This window comes from Rana temporaria, chromosome 3 (assembly GCF_905171775.1).
Source record: "Rana temporaria chromosome 3, aRanTem1.1, whole genome shotgun sequence".
NCBI lineage: Eukaryota > Metazoa > Chordata > Amphibia > Anura > Ranidae > Rana > Rana temporaria.
Genome location: NC_053491.1, coordinates 243,529,141 through 243,550,590, shown reverse-complemented (window position 1 = coordinate 243,550,590; position 21,450 = coordinate 243,529,141). Strand labels below are relative to the sequence as shown.

General features: G+C 44.8%; 1 protein-coding gene across 1 annotated transcript in view; it reads right to left on the bottom strand.

Moving 5' to 3' along the window:
- The window catches only part of STK10 (serine/threonine kinase 10), a 185,251-nt gene extending 179,723 nt beyond the window's left edge, over positions 1-5,528 (bottom strand). The window contains exon 1 of the mRNA XM_040344536.1: positions 5,260-5,528. Within this exon, the coding sequence (XP_040200470.1) occupies positions 5,260-5,412 (153 nt within the window). The 5' untranslated portion in view covers positions 5,413-5,528. The remainder of the gene's footprint in view (positions 1-5,259) is intronic.
- Positions 5,529-21,450: the final 15,922 nt, after the last annotated feature.

Below are 21,450 nucleotides of genomic sequence, written 5' to 3'. Positions count from 1 at the left end.
TGGAGACGCAGCGGACCCCTGCTGTGAGCTGCTGCGTTCTCCAGTGTGAACCCAGCCTTAGAGAGGAAGAACCTACTGTACACAAATTTGCTATAGATATACTTCAATTAAACAGTAAGGGCTAGTTTTCACTTGCTTCAAAACACGGCTTTGGACAGGCTTTGTTAAAGCTCTCTGAACGCCAGTCAATAAATAAAACGGTTAGCTTACAGTCCTGTTTACACCTAGCTTTTGCTTGAAGCTTCAATGAGCCTTTGGTGGAGCGTCGGCGAGGCTTTATTGAAGCTTCAAGCAAGCTTTGCCATAGACTTCTATGGAGGCTTTGAAGACACTTTGAAGCACCACTAAAGCTACATGGGGATATAGTTTTTGAAGCAAAGCAAGGTGTAAACAGGACTGTAAGCTAACCATTTTATTTGGTGACAGAAGCTTTGGCGTTCAGAGAGCTTTAACAAAGCATGTTTTGAAGCAAGTGTAAACTACCTGTTAATGTGTGCTGAAGAAAGTGTAAATGAGCCCTAAAAATAACATAGTTCTCATAAATAAAAAGGTCATGCAATGAATAGTGCAGCGCTCCAAATCACTCTATACACAGCCATAACATTATGACCACTAGCAGGTAAAGTAAAGAACATTGGTTATTTCATTACAATGGCATCTGAAAGATGGTAGGCAGCAAGAGAACATGTTGTCCCTGAAGCTAATGTGTTGAAAGCATAAAAAAAAAAAATGGGCAAGTATAAGAATTACAGTGACATTAACAAGGACCAAACTGTAATGGCTAGATGACTGGGTCAGAGCATCTCCAAAACTGCAGCTCTTGTGGGATGTTCCCAGTCTGCAGTGGTCAGATTCTATCAAAAGTGGTCCAAGGAAGGAAAAGCAGCAACAAGACTCGTTGGTGCACATGGGGAGGGAAGGCTGGCCTGTGTAGTCCGATCCAGTAGAAGAGCTACTGTAGTTCAAATTGGGGAAAATGGCTGGTTCCAATAGAAGTGTACCAGAAAACACAGTGCTGGTCAGTTTGTTGTGTCTGGGGCTGTGTAGTCACAGACCGGTCAGGGTGCCCATATTGAACCACACACACACACACAGGTTTATCTATGACAGGTGGGAGGATCATACATACACAGCTATATGACAGGTGGAGGATCATACATACACAGCTCTATGACAGGTGGAGGATCATACACACAGCTCTATGACAGGTGGGAGGATCATACACACACAGCTCTATGACAGGTGGGAGGATCATACACACAGCTCTATGACAGGTGGGAGGATCATACACACAGCTCTATGACAGGTGGAGGATCATACACACCCAGCTCTATGACAGGTGGAGGATCATACACACCCAGCTCTATGACAGGTGGAGGATCATACACACAGCTCTATGACAGGTGGGAGGATCATACACACACAGCTCTATGACAGGTGGAGGATCATACACACACAGCTCTATGACAGGTGGAGGATCATACACACACAGCTCTATGTCAGGTGGGAGGATCATACACACACAGCTCTATGTCAGGTGGGAGGATCATACACACACAGCTCTATGTCAGGTGGAGGATCATACACACACAGCTCTATGTCAGGTGGAAGGATCATACACACACAGCTCTATGACAGGTGGGAGGATCATACACACACAGCTCTATGACAGGTGGGAAGATCATACACACACACAGCGCTATGACAGGTGGGAGGACCATACACACACACAGCTCTATGACAGGTGGAGGATCATACACACACACACACACACACACACACACACACACAGCTCTATGTCAGGTGGAGGATCATACACACACAGCTCTATGACAGGTGGAGGATCATACACACACAGCTCTATGTCAGGTGGAGGATCATACACACACAGCTCTATGTCAGGTGGGAGGATCATACACACACAGCTCTATGACAGGTGGGAGGATCATACACACACAGCGCTATGACAGGTGGGAGGATAATACACACACAGCTCTATGACAGGTGGGAGGACCATACACACACAGCTCTATGACAGGTGGGAGGATCATACACACACAGCTCTATGACAGGTGGGAGGATCATACACACACAGCTCTATGACAGGTGGGAGGATCATACACACACAGCTCTATGACAGGTGGGAGGATCATACACACAGCTCTATGACAGGTGGAGGATCATACATACACAGCTCTATGACAGGTGGAAGATCATACACACACAGCTCTATGACAGGTGGGAGGATCATATACACACACAGCTCTATGACAGGTGGAGGACCATACATACACAGCTCTATGACAGGTGGAGGATCATACACACAGCTCTATGTCAGGTGGAGGATCATACACACACAGCTCTATGTCAGGTGGAGGATCATACACACACAGCTCTATGACAGGTGGGAGGATCATACACACACAGCTCTATGACAGGTGGAGGACCATACATACACAGCTCTATGACAGGTGGAGGATCATACACACAGCTCTATGTCAGGTGGAGGATCATACACACACAGCTCTATGTCAGGTGGAGGATCATACACACACAGCTCTATGACAGGTGGGAGGATCATACACACACAGCGCTATGACAGGTGGGAGGATCATACACACACACAGCTCTATGACAGGTGGAGGATCATACACACACACACAGCTCTATGACAGGTGGAGGATCATACACACACAGCTCTATGACAGGTGGGAGGACCATACACACACAGCTCTATGACAGGTGTTAGGATCATACATACACAGCTCTATGACAGGTGGAGGACCATACATACACAGCTCTATGACAGGTGGGAGGACCATACACACACAGCTCTATGACAGGTGGGAGGATCATACACACACAGCGCTATGACAGGTGGGAGGATAATACACACACAGCTCTATGATAGGTGGAGGATCATACACACACAGCTCTATGACAGGTGGGAGGACCATACACACACAGCTCTATGACAGGTGGGAGGACCATACACACACAGCTCTATGACAGGTGTTAGGATCATACATACACAGCTCTATGACAGGTGGAGGACCATACATACCACAGCTCTATGACAGGTGGGAGGACCATACATACCACAGCTCTATGACAGGTGGGAGGACCATACACACACAGCTCTATGACAGGTGTTAGGATCATACACACACAGCTCTATGACAGGTGGAGGATCATACATACCACAGCTCTATGACAGGTGGAGGACCATACACACAGCTCTATGACAGGTGGAGGATCATACACACACAGCTCTATGACAGGTGGAGGATCATACATACACAGCTCTATGACAGGTGGAGGACCATACACACAGCTCTATGACAGGTGGAGGATCATACACACACAGCTCTATGACAGGTGGAAGATCATACACACACAGCTCTATGACAGGTGGGAGGATCATATACACACACAGCTCTATGACAGGTGGAGGATCATATACACACACAGCTCTATGACAGGTGGAGGATCATACACACACAGCTCTATGACAGGTGGAGGATCATACACACACACAGCTCTATGACAGGTGGAGGATCATACACACACAGCTCTATGACAGGTGGGAGGATCATATACACACACAGCTCTATGACAGGTGGAGGATCATACACACACAGCTCTATGACAGGTGGAGGATCATACACACACACAGCTCTATGACAGGTGGAGGATCATACACACACAGCTCTATGACAGGTGGAGGATCATACACACACAGCTCTATGACAGGTGGGAGGATCATACACACACAGCTCTATGACAGGTGGGAGGATCATACACACACAGCTCTATGACAGGTGGAGGATCATACATACACAGCTCTATGACAGGTGGAGGATCATACATGCACAGCTCTATGACAGGTGGAGGATCACACACACACAGCTCTATGACAGGTGGAGGATCATACACACACAGCTCTATGACAGGTGGAGGATCATACACACACAGCTCTATGACAGGTGGAGGATCATACACACACAGCTCTATGACAGGTGGGAGGATCATACACACACAGCTCTATGACAGGTGGAGGATCATACATACACAGCTCTATGACAGGTGGAGGATCATACATGCACAGCTCTATGACAGGTGGAGGATCATACACACACACACACACACACACAGCTCTATGACAGGTAGAGGACCATACATACACACAGCTCTATGACAGGTGGAAGGATCATACACACACACAGCTCTATGACAGGTGGGAGGATCATACACGCACAGCTCTAGGACAGGTGGAGGATCATACACGCACAGCTCTATGACAGGTGGAGGATCATACACACACAGCTCTATGACAGGTGGGAGGATCATACACACACAGCGCTATGACAGGTGGGAGGATAATACACACACAGCTCTATGATAGGTGGAGGATCATACACACACAGCTCTATGACAGGTGGGAGGACCATACACACACAGCTCTATGACAGGTGGGAGGACCATACACACACAGCTCTATGACAGGTGGGAGGATAATACACACACAGCGCTATGACAGGTGGGAGGATAATACACACACAGCTCTATGATAGGTGGAGGATCATACACACACAGCTCTATGACAGGTGGGAGGACCATACACACACAGCTCTATGACAGGGGGGAGGACCATACACACACAGCTCTATGACAGGTGTTAGGATCATACATACCACAGCTCTATGACAGGTGGAGGACCATACATACCACAGCTCTATGACAGGTGGGAGGACCATACACACACAGCTCTATGACAGGTGTTAGGATCATACACACACAGCTCTATGACAGGTGGAGGATCATACATACCACAGCTCTATGACAGGTGGGAGGACCATACATACCACAGCTCTATGACAGGTAGAGGATCATACACATACAGCTCTATGACAGGTAGAGGATCATACATACACAGCTCTATGACAGGTGGAGGATCATACATACACAGCTCTATGACAGGTGGAGGACCATACACACAGCTCTATGACAGGTGGAGGATCATACACACACAGCTCTATGACAGGTGGAGGATCATACACACACAGCTCTATGACAGGTGGAGGATCATACACACACAGCTCTATGACAGGTGGAGGATCATACACACACAGCTCTATGACAGAAGGAGGATCATACACACACACAGCTCTATGACAGGTGGAGGACCATGCAAGGTACATGCCCTGTACACAGAGGTCACCTGACCTCCCAGACCAGTACGCTCCGCCCCCGGCTCACCTTGTACACCTTGCCGAACGCTCCATCCCCCAGCTCGCCCACTATCTCCCACACCAGGTTGGGGTCCAGGTCTCTCCGGACGTGCTCGTACTCCCGCAGCTTCCTCTTGTCCCCAGTGAACCGCAAAATGCGGCGAAAGTTAGCGAAAGCCATGTCTGTAGCCGAGCTCAGTACACCCGGACTAAGTCTCACAGCCCCCGGAGGAGGCTCCGTTCACACGGGACTACACCGCCACACAACTCACGTCCCAGAGAAGAGAGGAGCTCAGCACCCAACTCACCCCGCCCAGGGGCGGAGCCTAGCGCCACATGCCGAAACTACACCTAGGATGGGCGGGGCCTGCTCACAGGCAACTATAAAGACGACGTGCCAAGACCGAGTTATTTTTGGATGCAGAAGTTATCGGGTTGATGTTGTTTTATGTGTGTGTTGTGTTTGCCTTTATTTTGTGCTGTATGTGAAAACTTCTGTTCTACAGGTATTGCAGGAAAACACTGCCAGTCATAGAGAGAGCCTTTCTTTCATCACTAGTCATTGCAACAAGCTTCCCATAAGAATATATGTGCATGTAACATATTGTATGTATGTTAGTTACCTGTATAGCCCCCTTGTGTAGACATTTAAGGCCTCCAAGACTTGGATGTGATGTCACCAGTGTCATCAGACTCCCAGCTGTCAATCCCCATTCATAAGATTTAAAGGCCACTTCCATGTTTAGGTTTCTTTTCTTGTTGGGCAGTCACACCTGAGACCTTGTAACACTAATGAGTCACGTGACACAGGGGAGGGAAAATGGCTAATTGGGCCCAAGTTGGACATTTTCACTTAGGGGTGTACTCACTTTTGTTGCCAGCGGTTTAGACATTAACAGTTGTGTGTAATTTTGAGGGGACAGCAAATTTATACTGTTATACAAGCTGTACACTCACTATTTTACATTGTAGCAAAGTGTCATTTTTTTCAATGTTGTCGCATGAAAAAATATACAATATTTACAGAAATGTGAGGGGTGTACTCACTTTTGTGAGATACTATATATCTGTAAGCTTATGGTTGTTGTTATATGCTGGGTGCAGTAGTTCCTTTGGGCCAGATCCACAACCAGCGGGCGCAACGTAACTTTTGTGATTTAAGTTACACCGCCGCAAATTGCCCAAGTTAGTGCCCGATCCACAAAGCACTTACCTGGAAATTTGCGGCGGTGTATCCTAAATCAGTCCGGCGCAAGGCGGGCCAATTCAAATGGGGCGAGTCCCATTTAAATTAGGCGCGCTCCCACGCCGGACGTACTGCGCATGCCCCCGACACTATTTTCCCGACGTGCTTTGTGTTACGTTACGTTGCGCCGAGTTTTGTGAATCGCGACAGGTAAAAAAGAGATGCGGCGGGAAAAAAAAATTTGGAAAATTTTTTTGACAGCGACGCGGGAAAGACGGGTATACTTTTACATGGTGTACTAACTTTACACTTTGTAAAAGCAGCCCTATCTTTGCGACGGCAAACTAACACTTACGGCGACTTCACGAAGGGAAAAACCTTCCTGGATCTCCGTAGGTGCTAATTTGCATACCCGACGCTGGTTTACGACGAGAAATGCCCCCAGCGGCGGCCGAGGTACTGCATCCTAAGATCCGACAGTGTAAAACTATTACACATGTCGGATCTTAGGGATATCTATGCGGCTGATTCTATGAATCAGCCGCATAGATAGAAACAGGGATACGACGGCGTAACAGCAGATACGCCGCCATAACCCTTTTGTGGATCTGGCCCTAAGTTCTCAATTACTTTGCTTAGATTACTGATCCATTTTCCAGGAAAGGAATCCCCCACTCCTAGGTGGAGGCACTGCTAAATGTACTATTAAACCTGTTCTTCCACTTGGAGAGAATCTTGTTTTCCTTATTACCTACAGAATTAGCACCATTTGAGGAGGGCAATTTGCCACAACCCTCCCAAAACAAGACAACTCTTGGAATACTAATGTAGGAACATGGCACAAGTTTATCTGCAAAAGGTACTGCTTGTAGCTGGACTCCACTATGCGTTTCACTGGCGGGAAATTTTGAATTGTGTTTAATTGTACTTCCAGACACTACTAGCCAGAGACTCCTGTTCACTGTTAAAACTTTCCTGGCTGCTAAGAGACTGCAAATGTGACTGTATGCTCAGTACATAGGAACACAAACGTGAGAAGCTCCTAAGTTCTTAACACGTACAACAATGGTAGTCAACTTGCTAAATATAGGAAACCTCAACTGTTCCTCCTGACAACCCCAAATGGCTGCACACAGTATTTGTAATGCAGCAGAGAACTGTCAGGGACTGCAGACATAGGAGCGACGGCCAGAGGCTGCAGACATAGGAGCGACGGCCAGAGACTGCAGACATACGAGAGATGGCCAGAGGCTGCAGACATACGAGAGATGGCCAGAGGCTGCAGACATAGGAGCGATGGCCAGAGGCTGCAGACATAGGAGCGATGGCCAGAGGCTGCAGACATAGGAGCGATGGCCAGAGGCTGCAGACATAGGAGAGATGGCCAGAGGCTGCAGACATACAAGAGATGGCCAGAGGCTGCAGACATACGAGAGATGGCCAGAGGCTGCAGACATAGGAGCGATGGCCAGAGGCTGCAGACATACAAGAGATGGCCAGAGGCTGCAGACATACGAGAGATGGCCAGAGGCTGCAGACATAGGAGAGATGGCCAGAGGCTGCAGACATAGGAGAGATGGCCAGAGGCTGCAGACATAGGAGAGATGGCCAGAGGCTGCAGACATAGGAGAGATGGCCAGAGGCTGCAGACATAGGAGCGATGGCCAGAAGCTGCAGACATAGGAGAGATGGCCAGAGGCTGCAGACATAGGAGCGATGGCCAGAGGCTGCAGACATAGGAGCGATGGCCAGAGGCTGAAGACATACGAGAGATGGCCAGAGGCTGCAGACATACGAGAGATGGCCAGAGGCTGCAGACATAGGAGAGATGGCCAGAGGCTGCAGACATAGGAGAGATGGCCAGAGGCTGCAGACATAGGAGAGATGGCCAGAGGCTGCAGACATAGGAGCGATGGCCAGAGGCTGCAGACATAGGAGCGATGGCCAGAGGCTGCAGACATAGGAGAGATGGCCAGAGGCTGCAGACATAGGAGAGATGGCCAGAGGCTGCAGACATAGGAGAGATGGCCAGAGGCTGCAGACATAGGAGCGATGGCCAGAGGCTGCAGACATAGGAGAGATGGCCAGAGGCTGCAGACATAGGAGAGATGGCCAGAGGCTGCAGACATAGGAGAGATGGCCAGAGGCTGCAGACATAGGAGAGATGGCCAGAGGCTGCAGACATGGGAGCGACGGCCAGAGGCTGCAGACATGGGAGCGACGGCCAGAGGCTGCAGACATGGGAGCGACGGCCAGAGGCTGCAGACATGGGAGCGACGGCCAGAGGCTGCAGACATGGGAGCGACGGCCAGAGGCTGCAGACATGGGAGCGACGGCCAGAGGCTGCAGACATGGGAGCGATGGCCAGAGAGTCTGCAGACATAGGAGCGATGGCCAGAGGCTGCAGACATGGGAGCGACGGCCAGAGGCTGCAGACATACGAGCGACGGCCAGAGACTGCAGACATGCTACTTTTTTTTTTTTTATTATTATTATCAAAGGAAAACTGTCCCAAAATAGTAAAAAAATAAAATAAAATAACTAACTGTATATTTCTTGCTATTACCATAACCTACCACCAAAGAAAAACCCAAAATAAATTTTCCTGCACCTGACGATTGCAGTGATACCACATATGTGTATCAATGTGTCCCTATAAAGTAGAGCTATATTCCATTAGAACAGACTTTTAGGTATTGCTGAAAGCGGTTGTATACCCATAGGGTATACTTGTACCTACAGGTAAGCCTACATTAAGACTTACCTGTAGGTGCTTGCAATATCTCCTTAACCTACATGGTTAAGGAGATATTTGCAGAAAAGCGGGCGCCGATGTCTACGGCGCATGCGCACCGTAGACAACGGCGCAGGCGCACTGATCGTGTCGGCTCCTGAATGTGCGCATGCGCGGAAGTGACATCATCGCCGCTCCGGCCAGTCACAGCACCGGAGCGGCGATACCCGGAAGTCATTCCGGGTATCATGGCGGCGACGGAGGATGTGTCCGAGGAACGCTGCGGGGACTTCGATCTAAGGTAAGTAATTGATAATGAGCTAGTATGCTAGTCATACTAGCTCATTATGCCTTTGCCTTGCAGGTTTTTTATTTTATTTTTACGGATATAAAACCGCTTTAAATAAGAAACTGAAACCATCACCCTCAGTAACGGAAACAATTTACTTTTAATACTTGGTTAAAGTTTTACACAACATAAAATACAGTATTTGAGGTTTTCTATAGGTGTGGCCTAGATAGCAAAACTGCTGTTCCGTTCTAGTGAGTATTCATAAAAAACAGAGAAATAATTGTTGGAGAGGATTTTGCAAGAGCTTATATGTGTAAGGCTATTCAGTAGGAATTTCACAAGAAACATTCAAGGTGACATCAGTTTTGAGCTCTGCAAGGAGACATCATCGACAAGGGACAATTATATAAGGTGACATTCTGCTCAGGATTTACTATATTAGTACATACTTTTCAGTATTTCACCTGATACCCAATGCTCTGAGCCACCTTTTATTCCCATCTGCTGCAACAAAATAAAATATTGGTTAACGCTGACTAAATTACATTTAATGTACAGTAAAACCTTGGTTTGCGAGCATAATTAGTTCCAGAAACATGCTTGTAATCCAAAGCATTTGTATATCAAAGCATTTTTTTACAGGGTATAAAAGAGAAGAGAGGCACCTCTAAGTGTAGCAATAAGTTGCTAAATGTTGTACCTTCATTAAATGTAACCATATTGCTACACTTAGAGGCTCCTCTCTTCTCTTTAGCCTAGGTTCACACTGCTGTGAATTCAAAATCGCGGTAAAATGCGCGATTTTACCGCGATTTCGCGGCTGCGATTTTGCCGCGATTTCGGCCGCAATTTAATGTAAATCGCGGCCCGAAATCGCAAAAAGTAGTACAGGAACTACTTTTTGAAATCGCAGATGCGGCGTCGCACTGATTAGGACAGTGCCATTGCTGACAATTGCCGCCGATTTGAGATGCGATTTGACATGTCAAATCGCTCCAAATCGTACCCAGTGTGAACCAGGGCTCATACTCAGTTGTGACATGACGCTACTCTTATATCAAGGCAACATTTATTAAAAAATGTTGCTTGTCTTGCAAAACGCTCTCAAACCAAGTTACTCTCAAACCAAGGTTTTACTGTACTAAAGAATTATGAATCATGAGCAATTTGCTTTTTACCCTATTTTTCCTTTTTTTTTTTTTTTTTGCACCTCTGTTCCGATCTCTTCCTGCTACTAAAGCCTCATACACACGATCGGATTTTCTCACTGGAATTGTGTGATGACAGGCTGTTGTCGGAAAATCCGACCGTTTGTATGCTCCACCGGACAATTGTTGGATTTTCCATGGACAAATGTGGGATAGCACATGTCAACAAATGTGTGTTGTCGGATTGCCCGATCGTGTGTACAAAACTCCAAAGTACAAACACGCATGCTCAGAAGCAATGCTCACCATAACACAAAAGTAGCAGAAGTTGCTCACAGGGTGGAGCAAAAGAGTTGAAAAACATCTAGTTTCGTGTTTGTTGGCCGACAATTCTTTACCGTTTGTATGCAATACAAGTTCCTGGCCAACGCCCTTCGGACAAAAGTCCTATGATTTGTCCGATGAAAATCCAATCGTGTGTATGAGGCTTTACTGTCTACATGCTCTCCCTCCACTGCTGGCTGCACATCATGCTCTCCATCATCTTCCTTAAAGTGACAATAGGACCAAGCCTCCACAGTTTTAGCCAGGGGATCATGTGACAGGGTGACAATGCAGGGGCACAACTGATAAACAATTGTTACCCCATAACAGGAAATATTTGACCATGGACCTTAATCAGTGGATTACCAGGCATTACTAGAGCAAGATAGTGATAAGCTCATCTCTTTCATTCTGCTTTCTCCTCCAATCAGCATGTTCCTCATCAGCACATGAACTGACTTGCCTCTTGTGCTGCTTTACCTCTCTCAGTTCTGCTGTACAAGTACTTGCATTTAAAAATATACACTTAATGATGTATTATTAAATACAGATCTACTTTACCTTAAAGCGGGAGTTCACCCATTTATTAAATTTTTTTTTCTCCCCTTAGATTCCTGCTCGTTCGGTCTAGGGGAATCAGCTATTTGTATTAAAATATGATCCGTACTTACCTGTTTTCGAGCTGCATCTTCTTCCGTCGCTTCCGGGTATGGGTCTTCGGGAGCGGGCGTTCCTTCTTGATTGACAGTCTTCCGAGAGGCTTCCGACGGTCGCATCCATCGCGTCACTCGTAGCCGAAAGAAGCCGAACGTCGGTGCGGCTCTATACTGCGCCTGCGCACCGACGTTCGGCTTCTTTCGGAAAATCGTGACGCGATGGATGCGACCGTCGGAAGCCTCTCGGAAGACTGTCAATCAAGAAGGAAAGCCCATTCCCGCAGCCCATACCCGGAAGCGACGGAGAGGATGCATCTCGTAAACGGGTAAGTACTGCACATATTTTAAAACAAATAGCCGATTCCCCTAGAGAAAACGAGCAGGAATCTAAGGGGAAAAAGTGCCCTCTAAGGGTGAACCCCCGCTTTAAGCAGAAAAAAAACAATTGGGTGTTACTTACATTTACCTACATTGCACTTCCTGGTCTCTAGAGGCACTGGTGATGTTGCCAGGGCCTCACATATGCATCCTGAGAAAGGCTACCTCAGTGTCTTTCTGGGAATTCTCATATTTACACCTGGGAGTTCGCAAAAGATTTCTGGAAAATACAGTTTTGTCTTTACTCAGATGATGGCTAGGGCAGCACTGCCCACTCCATTCCTGAAGACTCCTGGGATGTATGACATATTTTGCCTAGGCATGGAAACCAGAAAGTAACTGGGGGAAAAAAAAAAAAAAAGTTTAAAACAAGTAAACATAATACACCTTCCTATCTATTTACTAATGCTAGCAAGGATTAAAAATAGTCAATGTTGACAGAGAGAGTGAAGTTCCACTTTAAAATACCAGTTCATGCTACAAAACAAATTCACCCAAAACTGAAATTTGGATTTTCTGAGTCTGCAAACAACCTATCACATGCTGACTTCTCACATCTCTTGGGAATTCCTATACAACATATACTCACCAGAATACAGAGTTCTGCCATACTTTAACAGCCATTATATACTGTAGCTAAATAATGTTGTCATGCTCCCATGATGTTTTCTCAATGTTGGATAAATAAGGTAGAGCCGCAAGATACTGACACCAGAACGACCTTATGGAAGAGGGCAAAGACATGACATACAGGGGGCAAGTCCTAACTAATGGAGTCTCTGAGGGAGATGAGAAGCAGTCAAGTTATTATTTGTTTATCTAATAGACCTAAAGCATGCATTGTCTTTTACCTGGACATGACAATTACATTTTATTTATAACTATTGATTGATTTTTGAGCTTAGTTAGGCGCCAAATGCCCACTGTAAAGTGAGCACTATTGTGTTCAGTTTCTCCTTACAAAACAGATTACAGCGCGCTGCGCACACATGCAAAAATGACATTTATCCTGCAAGGCTAGTTAAAAACACCTGAACATATGTAAAAATATGGGGGTTTGGTCACACTATATGGCCATATAGTGCTAAGCCCACTTACCATAGGTGTGCGCAGACTGTTGCATTAGGGTGTGCACCTGAAAGCTCAAAAACACGGTACGGATCTCTCACTGTGTTCATTCGGAAAGGCAAGGGGCCGGTAAATGACATTACTCCTTCCCCCCACTCATCCTGAAATATCATCTATGTGTGCCCACTGCAGTAGCCAATGGGAGAGGAGGGAAGCCAGCCATGCTGTGGGAGGGGGACACCAGGCAGCAGGGGGAATCTGCACTGCATCAAGTGATTAGGGTGTGCGCCGGGGCACACCTGGCACACCCTGTGCGCACGCCTATGCCACTTACTGCGACAAAGTACCCCGAATTAGTGGGTCCTAACCTGTTAATAGAATGAAAGAACCTAATGTCTCAACCTTGGGAGATAAACTCCTCTATATGGGAGAACTGAAGGGATTCTTCCTATACAGTGGTGGTCACTAATGTGAGGTAATGAAGAGGGGGAGGGGTGCTCCAGCCCAAGAGACCTGGTCAGAGTCTATACAAAAACACACTTGGGGGGCACACCCTAAAAATGCTATACATCTAAGATGGTGCTGGTATAAGACCAAAGACAGTACAAAACAGATTATAGCGCACACATGCAAAAATTACATTTATCCTGCAAGGCTAGTTAAAAACACCTGAACATATTTAAAAATGTTCTCCTTACCTCCTGCTGTCAAAAGCATGCCCTTTATGGAGCTCAATATCTCAAGCTAAAATATGCATAAGTAAGAGCATCAACTCATCTTTCCCCTTATCCTCCCTCATAAAGCTCCATCGTTAACAGACAGCATGTTTGAAAGGAGGTAGCACTAATGGTACTGTGCTGTGTAACAAGGGATGTATCCCATGGGCCGCACAGCAAAGCAAACCCACCGTAGTAAAATGAAGCAGTCTCAGCTGGGCTCCTACCAGGCCATGCCCCCAACGCGTTTCACCCTGCCCCTTGGAGCTTAATCATGGGTGGGACGATTAAATGCATCATCGGCTGTCGCACAATTAGGAAATAAGAGTCAAGTGTGTATAAGTTTAGTCAAGGAGGTTAATACTTATGAAACTTCATGTGCAAGAAAAGTCAAACAAATATGAAACACAAAAAATCCATAGTGACCAACCAACTCTTATAAAAAATCTATATACACTATATTACCAAAAGTATTGGGATGCCTGCCTTTTACACGCACATAAACTTTACTTTCAAAAGTTTTTATTTAGGTTAAAACAAAGTAGAAGCAAGTGGGCATCGCAGTGCCATCCAGGATAATACAAAGCACAGGAATTCAGATCAAGAGAACAAACATCCAGCACTTGGTAGCAACCTAATAATCTTAAAATGGGAAATTTACTACTAAAATGAGACATGGTAGCATATAATATAGCAGTATCATAGCTTATAGTAATAAAAAAAAGAAGGTGTCATGTTGTGAATATAATTATGTTTAGGTGAACTCAATAGGCACCAAGAGTTTCACTGAAGGAAAATTACAAAAACTTGCGAACCAAAATCAAAGTAGAAAATCACACGCACTTCAATATTTCGTTGACCCACCCTTTGCAGCTTTAACAGCTTCAACTCTTCTGGGAAGGCTGTCCACAAGAATTATGAATGTATGTGTCTATGGGAATGTTTGACCATTCTTCCAGAAGCACATTAGTGATGCCAGGCACTGATGTGGACAAGGTCTGGCTTGCAGTCTTTACTCCAATTCATCCCAAAGGTGTTCTGTCGGGTTGAGGTCAGGACTTTGTGTAGGCCAGTTAAGTTCCTCCACCCCAAACTCGCTCATCCATGTCTTTATAGACCTTGTTTGTGCATTCGGGCACAGTCATATTGAAACGGGTAGGGGGCATCCCCAAACTGTACCAACATTTTTTTTCCAGAAGGAAAAACACTGCGCTAGATAGAAAAGTGGGTGATAAACCCCAATAATTGATAAATTAAATAATAATTAGCTGGCAGTACCAAAAAATTTGTGATACAAAAAATTCCTAAAACATGTGTAAAATACAGTACAGCACTCAGAAACAAATGAAGAAGATCTAAAATAAATTGATCTTAAATAGACAATATTGAATAGTGAATGAGAAACACTTCTCACACTGGCAAATTCATATATAAAATAATGTGACAAAAAACATATGTGAATATAGAAAAGTCCCAATGTGTTGAATATATGAAAAAAGCATATATAAAAAATAAATTTAAAAATAAGTCCTTGCAGGATAAGTGACTCCTTGAGGGGTAAATCCGAATGGACACCAAAAGAAAAAAAGTTGAAGAATAGAGAAAAAATTTCATCCACCAGGAAGACACCCAAATGTGGTATTGTAGTCTCCTTACCCTGTCAGTGTGACCACCATTACAGTGATCCCAGCGCACCTGAGGATTTTAGGTCTCCCTCTGGACCCTCTGTGGGATGTGTGAGGTAATGCCTATGGTAGAGGTTGATAGAAGATAATCATGCAGGAAGGAGAGCTGATATCAGAGCACCGAGCCATGCAGGGAGAATGCTAGGAGCATAGGAGTGTGCACAGGGTGTGCCGGATGTGCCCAGGTACACCCTAATCACTCTGTGCAGAACAGATTCCTCCTATTGCCCTGCTCCCCCACCCATTTACCCCACAGTGCTGCCAGCTTTCCTCCTCTCCTTTCCCACTGGCTGCTGTGGGCACACACAGGGGGATTGTATTGGATAAGGGGGAAAGGGGTCTGTAAATATGTAATTTACCGACCCCTTCCTTTTCTAAATTAACAGTGAGTGATTAGTAGTGTGTTTTTGAGCTTTGGGGTGCAAACCCTAATGCTATAGGCTGCGCACACCTATGGCTAGGAGACTGTGAATTGTCAGCCAAAGTAGCAGAAAGGCATAGAGGGAGAGAGACGCTTGCTGGGCCCCTTCACTTGGTGTTCTTCCTGCCCACTAAACTCCGGTATTCTCCCCAAACTGTTCCCACAAAATTGTCCAAAATGTCTTGCTATTCTGACGCCTTAAGAGTTCCCTTCACTGGAACGAAGGGGCCAATCCCAACCCCTGAAAAACAACCCCACACCATAATTGACACTTATTTCCAAATTGTGTGGCAGCCGATAATGAATTTAATTGTTCCCCTCACCTTAGAATCTCCATTCCCATAATTAAGCTCCAAGGGAATGGAGCAAAACATGTTGGGGCATGACCTGGAGGAAGCCTAGGCTGAGACTGCCACACACCTTACTACAGTGGGTTTGCTTTGTTGTACAGCCTATGCCATGGGATACATACTTTGTTACACATTTGGAGCCTAGACAAGCTCCTTCCCAGGGAGCACAGGACTGGAACCCCTCAGAGCCTGAGCGGCACATGCAATTCTACAGTTCACAATAACTGTACTGTAGCTTTGGAAAACCATACTGCTCTGGGAATCCTGGATCATTTATATCATATTTATATTAAAGAACCAAAAAAGAGATATAAAACTTCTATGTACTAACTTAGGAAATAAAAAAATAAAATAGTATTACTACATAGCTCCCAACTGTCCCTGATTTTGAGGGACTGTCCCTTATTTGGAGAAATGTCCCTTATTCCTCCACATTTGTCCCTGATTTTGGTCTGATCTATATAGATGTATATAAAATGCACTTTTTATCTATCAAAAAGTGTTTCCCAGTGCTAAACCTTTCATCTGATTTCTAAATTGCTGCATGTGTAAATTCCAAAAGCAAAATAAAGGAATATTAGTGGTAAAAACAAACTTGTGGGTTTAACCAATCTTGTTTTTTTATACAATTCTCCTTTAAGGGGGTGTGGCAAGGGGTGTGTCCTATGCCTGCATACTTTTGCTGGTAGGTGTCCCTCATTCCCAGCCCCAACAGTTGGGAGGTGTGTTACTATGGTTCAACCTATATTTACTACTGTAAAAGACAAACAGGACAGTTTAATTAGTCACTAGCAATCAGTCATAGATTCCTCTGTGTACTAAACAGGATGTAATGTCACTTGGATCAATATCTAAAATTAAATTGCAATAAATAGAATATCTTCCAGTCAGACCTTGGCCCAGGCCAACCCGCATTCTTGAATTATGCCATTGCACATCATCATTTGGAGGTGTGTCAGGATTTTACAGCATAATTACTCTATGTGTAACACTTGCTAGGACATAGTATGTAAAGCATTGACCCTAACTATAGAGTCACTGTGAAGGAATGTCATGTGGGGCTTTAGAGCAGTATTCCTCACGCTGATATTGACAGAAACATAGCAGGAAGAAGAGTACTACCTATTATTCAGACCAGTATGTACATTCTTACTGTATTACTGTCAGTAACATGCTCTAGTAAAATCATTTTTACAGTATCGGTTTCATATATATTTTCAGTATAATATATCAGTGTGATGATTATGTTGAATTTCAAAGTCAAACATTTTCTTTCATTATACTAAAATGTAAAAACTGCTAGGCTTCTGTCGGAAGCTTTCGGAATGGGATGGGATCCTCTGCTGGAAGCTTTGAAAATTACAACTACACTCACATACAAAACAGACGTTATATCATTACTAATTTAAGAACAAAAAACAAACCGCATATAGTGCCCCAAGGCTCAGCACTTATGTTCTCTTGTCTGCTTAACCTGTGGTTGCTATTCATTTCTCTTCTAAAAATGCTTCCTTTTGTGCTTGCTGTTCTTGGGTGTCTCTCTCCCCTTACACTCAGGGGTAGGCAACCATGGCACTCCAGCTGTGGCGAGACTACAAATCCCATCATGCCTCTGCCTCTAGGAGTCATGCCTGTGATTGTCAGGGTCTTGCAATATCTCATGGTACTTGTAGTTTTAAAACAGCTGGAGGGCTGAGGTTGCCTACCCCTGCGACAGGGTCCCAATGAAGCCACCTTTGCGCATGCAGTCCCCTCTGGCACTGTGGAATAATCACATTACACATGCCATTTGCCTGTTCCCCCTTCTGTGCTATCCCTTCTAAACAATGCATGTGAAGCACAGAGGGAGCACTTCCGTAACCCAAAAGTTCAGGGAAGTGGTGCTCTGCGACCTGGAAACGGTGGTGGTGAACAATATGAAAGTGTTTTGGCACACTGTATAAATAGTTAATGTACTGGAGCATGTTTCATTAGACAATAACAATGCTTTAACTATAAAATCCCAGCATTTTAGTATTCCCTGGAAGCACAGGTGCCGCACTCAGGCCTGCAGCCTGTCACTGTCACAAAGTCTATCACAGGCTGAATTACGCTACGGCTAAAGGCCTCCCACATTCTCAATAACTAATCAGTTGTTTGAAGCCAGCATTAGATAACTGAGCTCACCTTAGGAACTTACACATGTGTACTATGTACAATCAGTTTGGTAAAATTGCTTTGCATTATAATTGTCTGATTTTTTTTTTTTAACTATATGCATTTGTTATGTATTATAAAAGGCTTAATTCCTGAGTGTTACAGTGATCACTAAAATATGTATTGTAGTTAAGGTGTGTATGTGCCCATTACGATTTGGATACCAGCCTAATTGAAGTTACGCCTGCTTAAAATATGATATCTGATGATATAACAGAATTTCATGCATAGTGTTAACCAAATCCAAACCAACTAGTCTAAAGCTGTCGATGATTTGATAGATGACTTGTTTTTTGTTTGTTCACCAGTAAGCCGAACAAAAAAAAAAGCAGGCGAGGTGGATGGAGGAATCCTCCTTGCTGGGACATTGTATTCTGACAGCGGGACTCTTCACTGTCAGAATACACTGATCAGTGGCTGCAGCTAACTGATCAAGAAACCTTTTTCAACAAGCCTGTTCATCAGACGTTGATCTAATGATTGACTTGTGATGAACTGGCATGGCCATACATGGATCGAAATTTGGCTGATACCTGCTGAAGTGAACCGGACAAATTTCGATCTATGGCCAGCTTTAGAGGTCTTGCATCAGCTGTTGTGCACGTTTAGATACCGAAACACCCCCCAAAATAGTAAAAAATCATAGTTTACCAGTCCTTGCATGCGATGGCGCAGCACGGTGATCGGTAGTGCGGTGTGTCACTCTGACACACCGCACCTCCAATCTCGGTAAAGAGCCCATGACGTAGGCTCTTTACCATGTGATCATCTGTGTCCAGTCACAGCTGATCCCATCGTAACCAGGAGATGTCGGTTATCGGCTTTTCCTCTATTTACACTGACAGTATAGTATAGTGTCTCAAAAAATGCAGCATTAGCAGTATCAGACCTGATCACTGCCAGCACTTGTGTTTAGCTGCTCCCCTCCAATAAGTGCAGTGTCAGTATACTTTTTCTGGTCACTGCCACCTTTGATACAATAATAATACACAATCAGATCTTACAATGAGCCGTTACCTAAGATCTTAACACTGCACCAAAGAAAAACCCAATATGAATAGAGCAGCCACTTTAAGGAAAAAAGTATAATAAAACAAAATCTACCAAACATAAGTTAAAAGGTAAATAGTGGCACTAAGTAATGCAATTACAAAAACCTAGATATTACACACCCAGTGAGTGGTACTGTGCAAACACTAGAAAGAAATAGTCCATATGCTATGCTAATGATAATACTGGGTGGTATCTCCGTGATAATTATTCAGTTGATAAACTGATCCGACACCACACCACGTGATCAACACCGTGTCTCCACTTCCCCAGTTTGATGTAAACCCACCAGCATTAGTTGCCTCACAATCTCATATTTGGCATATCAAGCAATAGACCCCTCAGGGTTGTGAATATCCCATCAAAAACATTACAAGCATCCAGAGACCCAAAGGTATCCGCAATCTGGCACTGTCAGTATTGCTGGCTGGTTAATGATTTTGCCTGCACAGAGAAGTAAATAAAGTTACCACATGGCCGTCCTGTACAACCAGGAAGTGGCTGGAGCTGTTGTGTCCTAGTTCTCCATTATTTCCCACTGTATTCTGGGATACCGGAGCCTCCACTGGCAAATAATGGAGAACTAGGACACAACAGCTCAAGCCACTTTCTGGTTGTACAGGACAGCCATGTGGTAACTCTATTTACTTCACTGTGCAGGCAAAATCATCAACCAGCCAGCAATACTGACAGTGACAGATTGTGGATACCTTTGGGTCTCTGGATGCTTGTAATGTTTTTGATGGGATATTCACAACCCTGAGGGGTCTATTGCTTGATATGCCAAATATGAGATTGAGGCAACTAATGCTGGTGAGTTTACATCCAACTGGGGAAGTTTAGACACAGTGGGTTATTTACTAAAAGAAAAAACACTTTGCACTGCAAGTACACTTGAAAGTACACTGAAAGTGCACTTAAAAGTGCAGTCACTGTAGAACCGAGGGGGACATGCAAGGAAAATAAAAAAACAGCATTTTAGCTTGTACATGATTGGATGAGCTTCCCCTCATTTCAGATCTTCCCCTCAGATTTACAGCGACTGCACTTCCAAGTGCACTTGCAGTGCAAAGTGGATTTGCCTTTCGTAAATAACCCCCACGGTGTTGCTCACATGGTGAGGTGTCGGATCAGTCTATCAACTAGAGTACTTATCACGGAGATACCACCCAGTATTATCATTAGCATAACACATGGACTATTTCTAGGTCTAGGTTTGTGTTATTGCATTACTTAGAGCCCATTCACAGAGGGGCGGCACGACTTTGGGGGCGACTCGGAGAAGGGGACCTGAAGACGACATTAGAGGCGACTTGCAAAATGACTTCTGTATAGAAGTCAATACAAGTCGCCCCGAGTCGCCCCCAAAGTCGTACAAAAACCATTTTCTAATAGAACGGTTCTATTGAATACAACGGGATGCGACTTGTCAGGCGGCTGTCACCCCTGACGAGTCGCCCCTGTGTGAATGGTCACTATTTACCTTTTTAACTTGCGTTTGGTAGATTTTGTTTATACCTCTGATACATTGTCCAAACAAGCACAGTGCTACGGTAGCAAGATCAGTCAGTCAGTTATATTTCATGCAGGCAGATGCTAACCTGTGTTGCAGTACAGTATGGTAAGATGAGTGGTTTTTGCACATCAAATTTGGAAAGAGTGGGAAGAATGTAAAATAGCCTGAGGTCATCACTGGGTTTAGCTGTGCTGTATGGTGCACCTGTGTTTTTCCATTCAAGGCATGGCAACATATTTACTTTAAAGACGTTGTACACCTTTTGCAAAAATAAATAAATAATAATAACAAATGCATCACTATAAAATAAATAAAAAGAGCATTTGCTTTAAGGTTAGACGTTTATTATATTTGGCTGCCAAAAAAATCATTATTTTGTCTAGTTCCCCAACCTCATTATTCTTTCTGCCTGGTCCAAGATGCTGATGCTGCTAATCCAGTTCCTGCTGCCAAAAGATAATAATTTGCCACCATACCATTTGTAAAACAATTATATTTG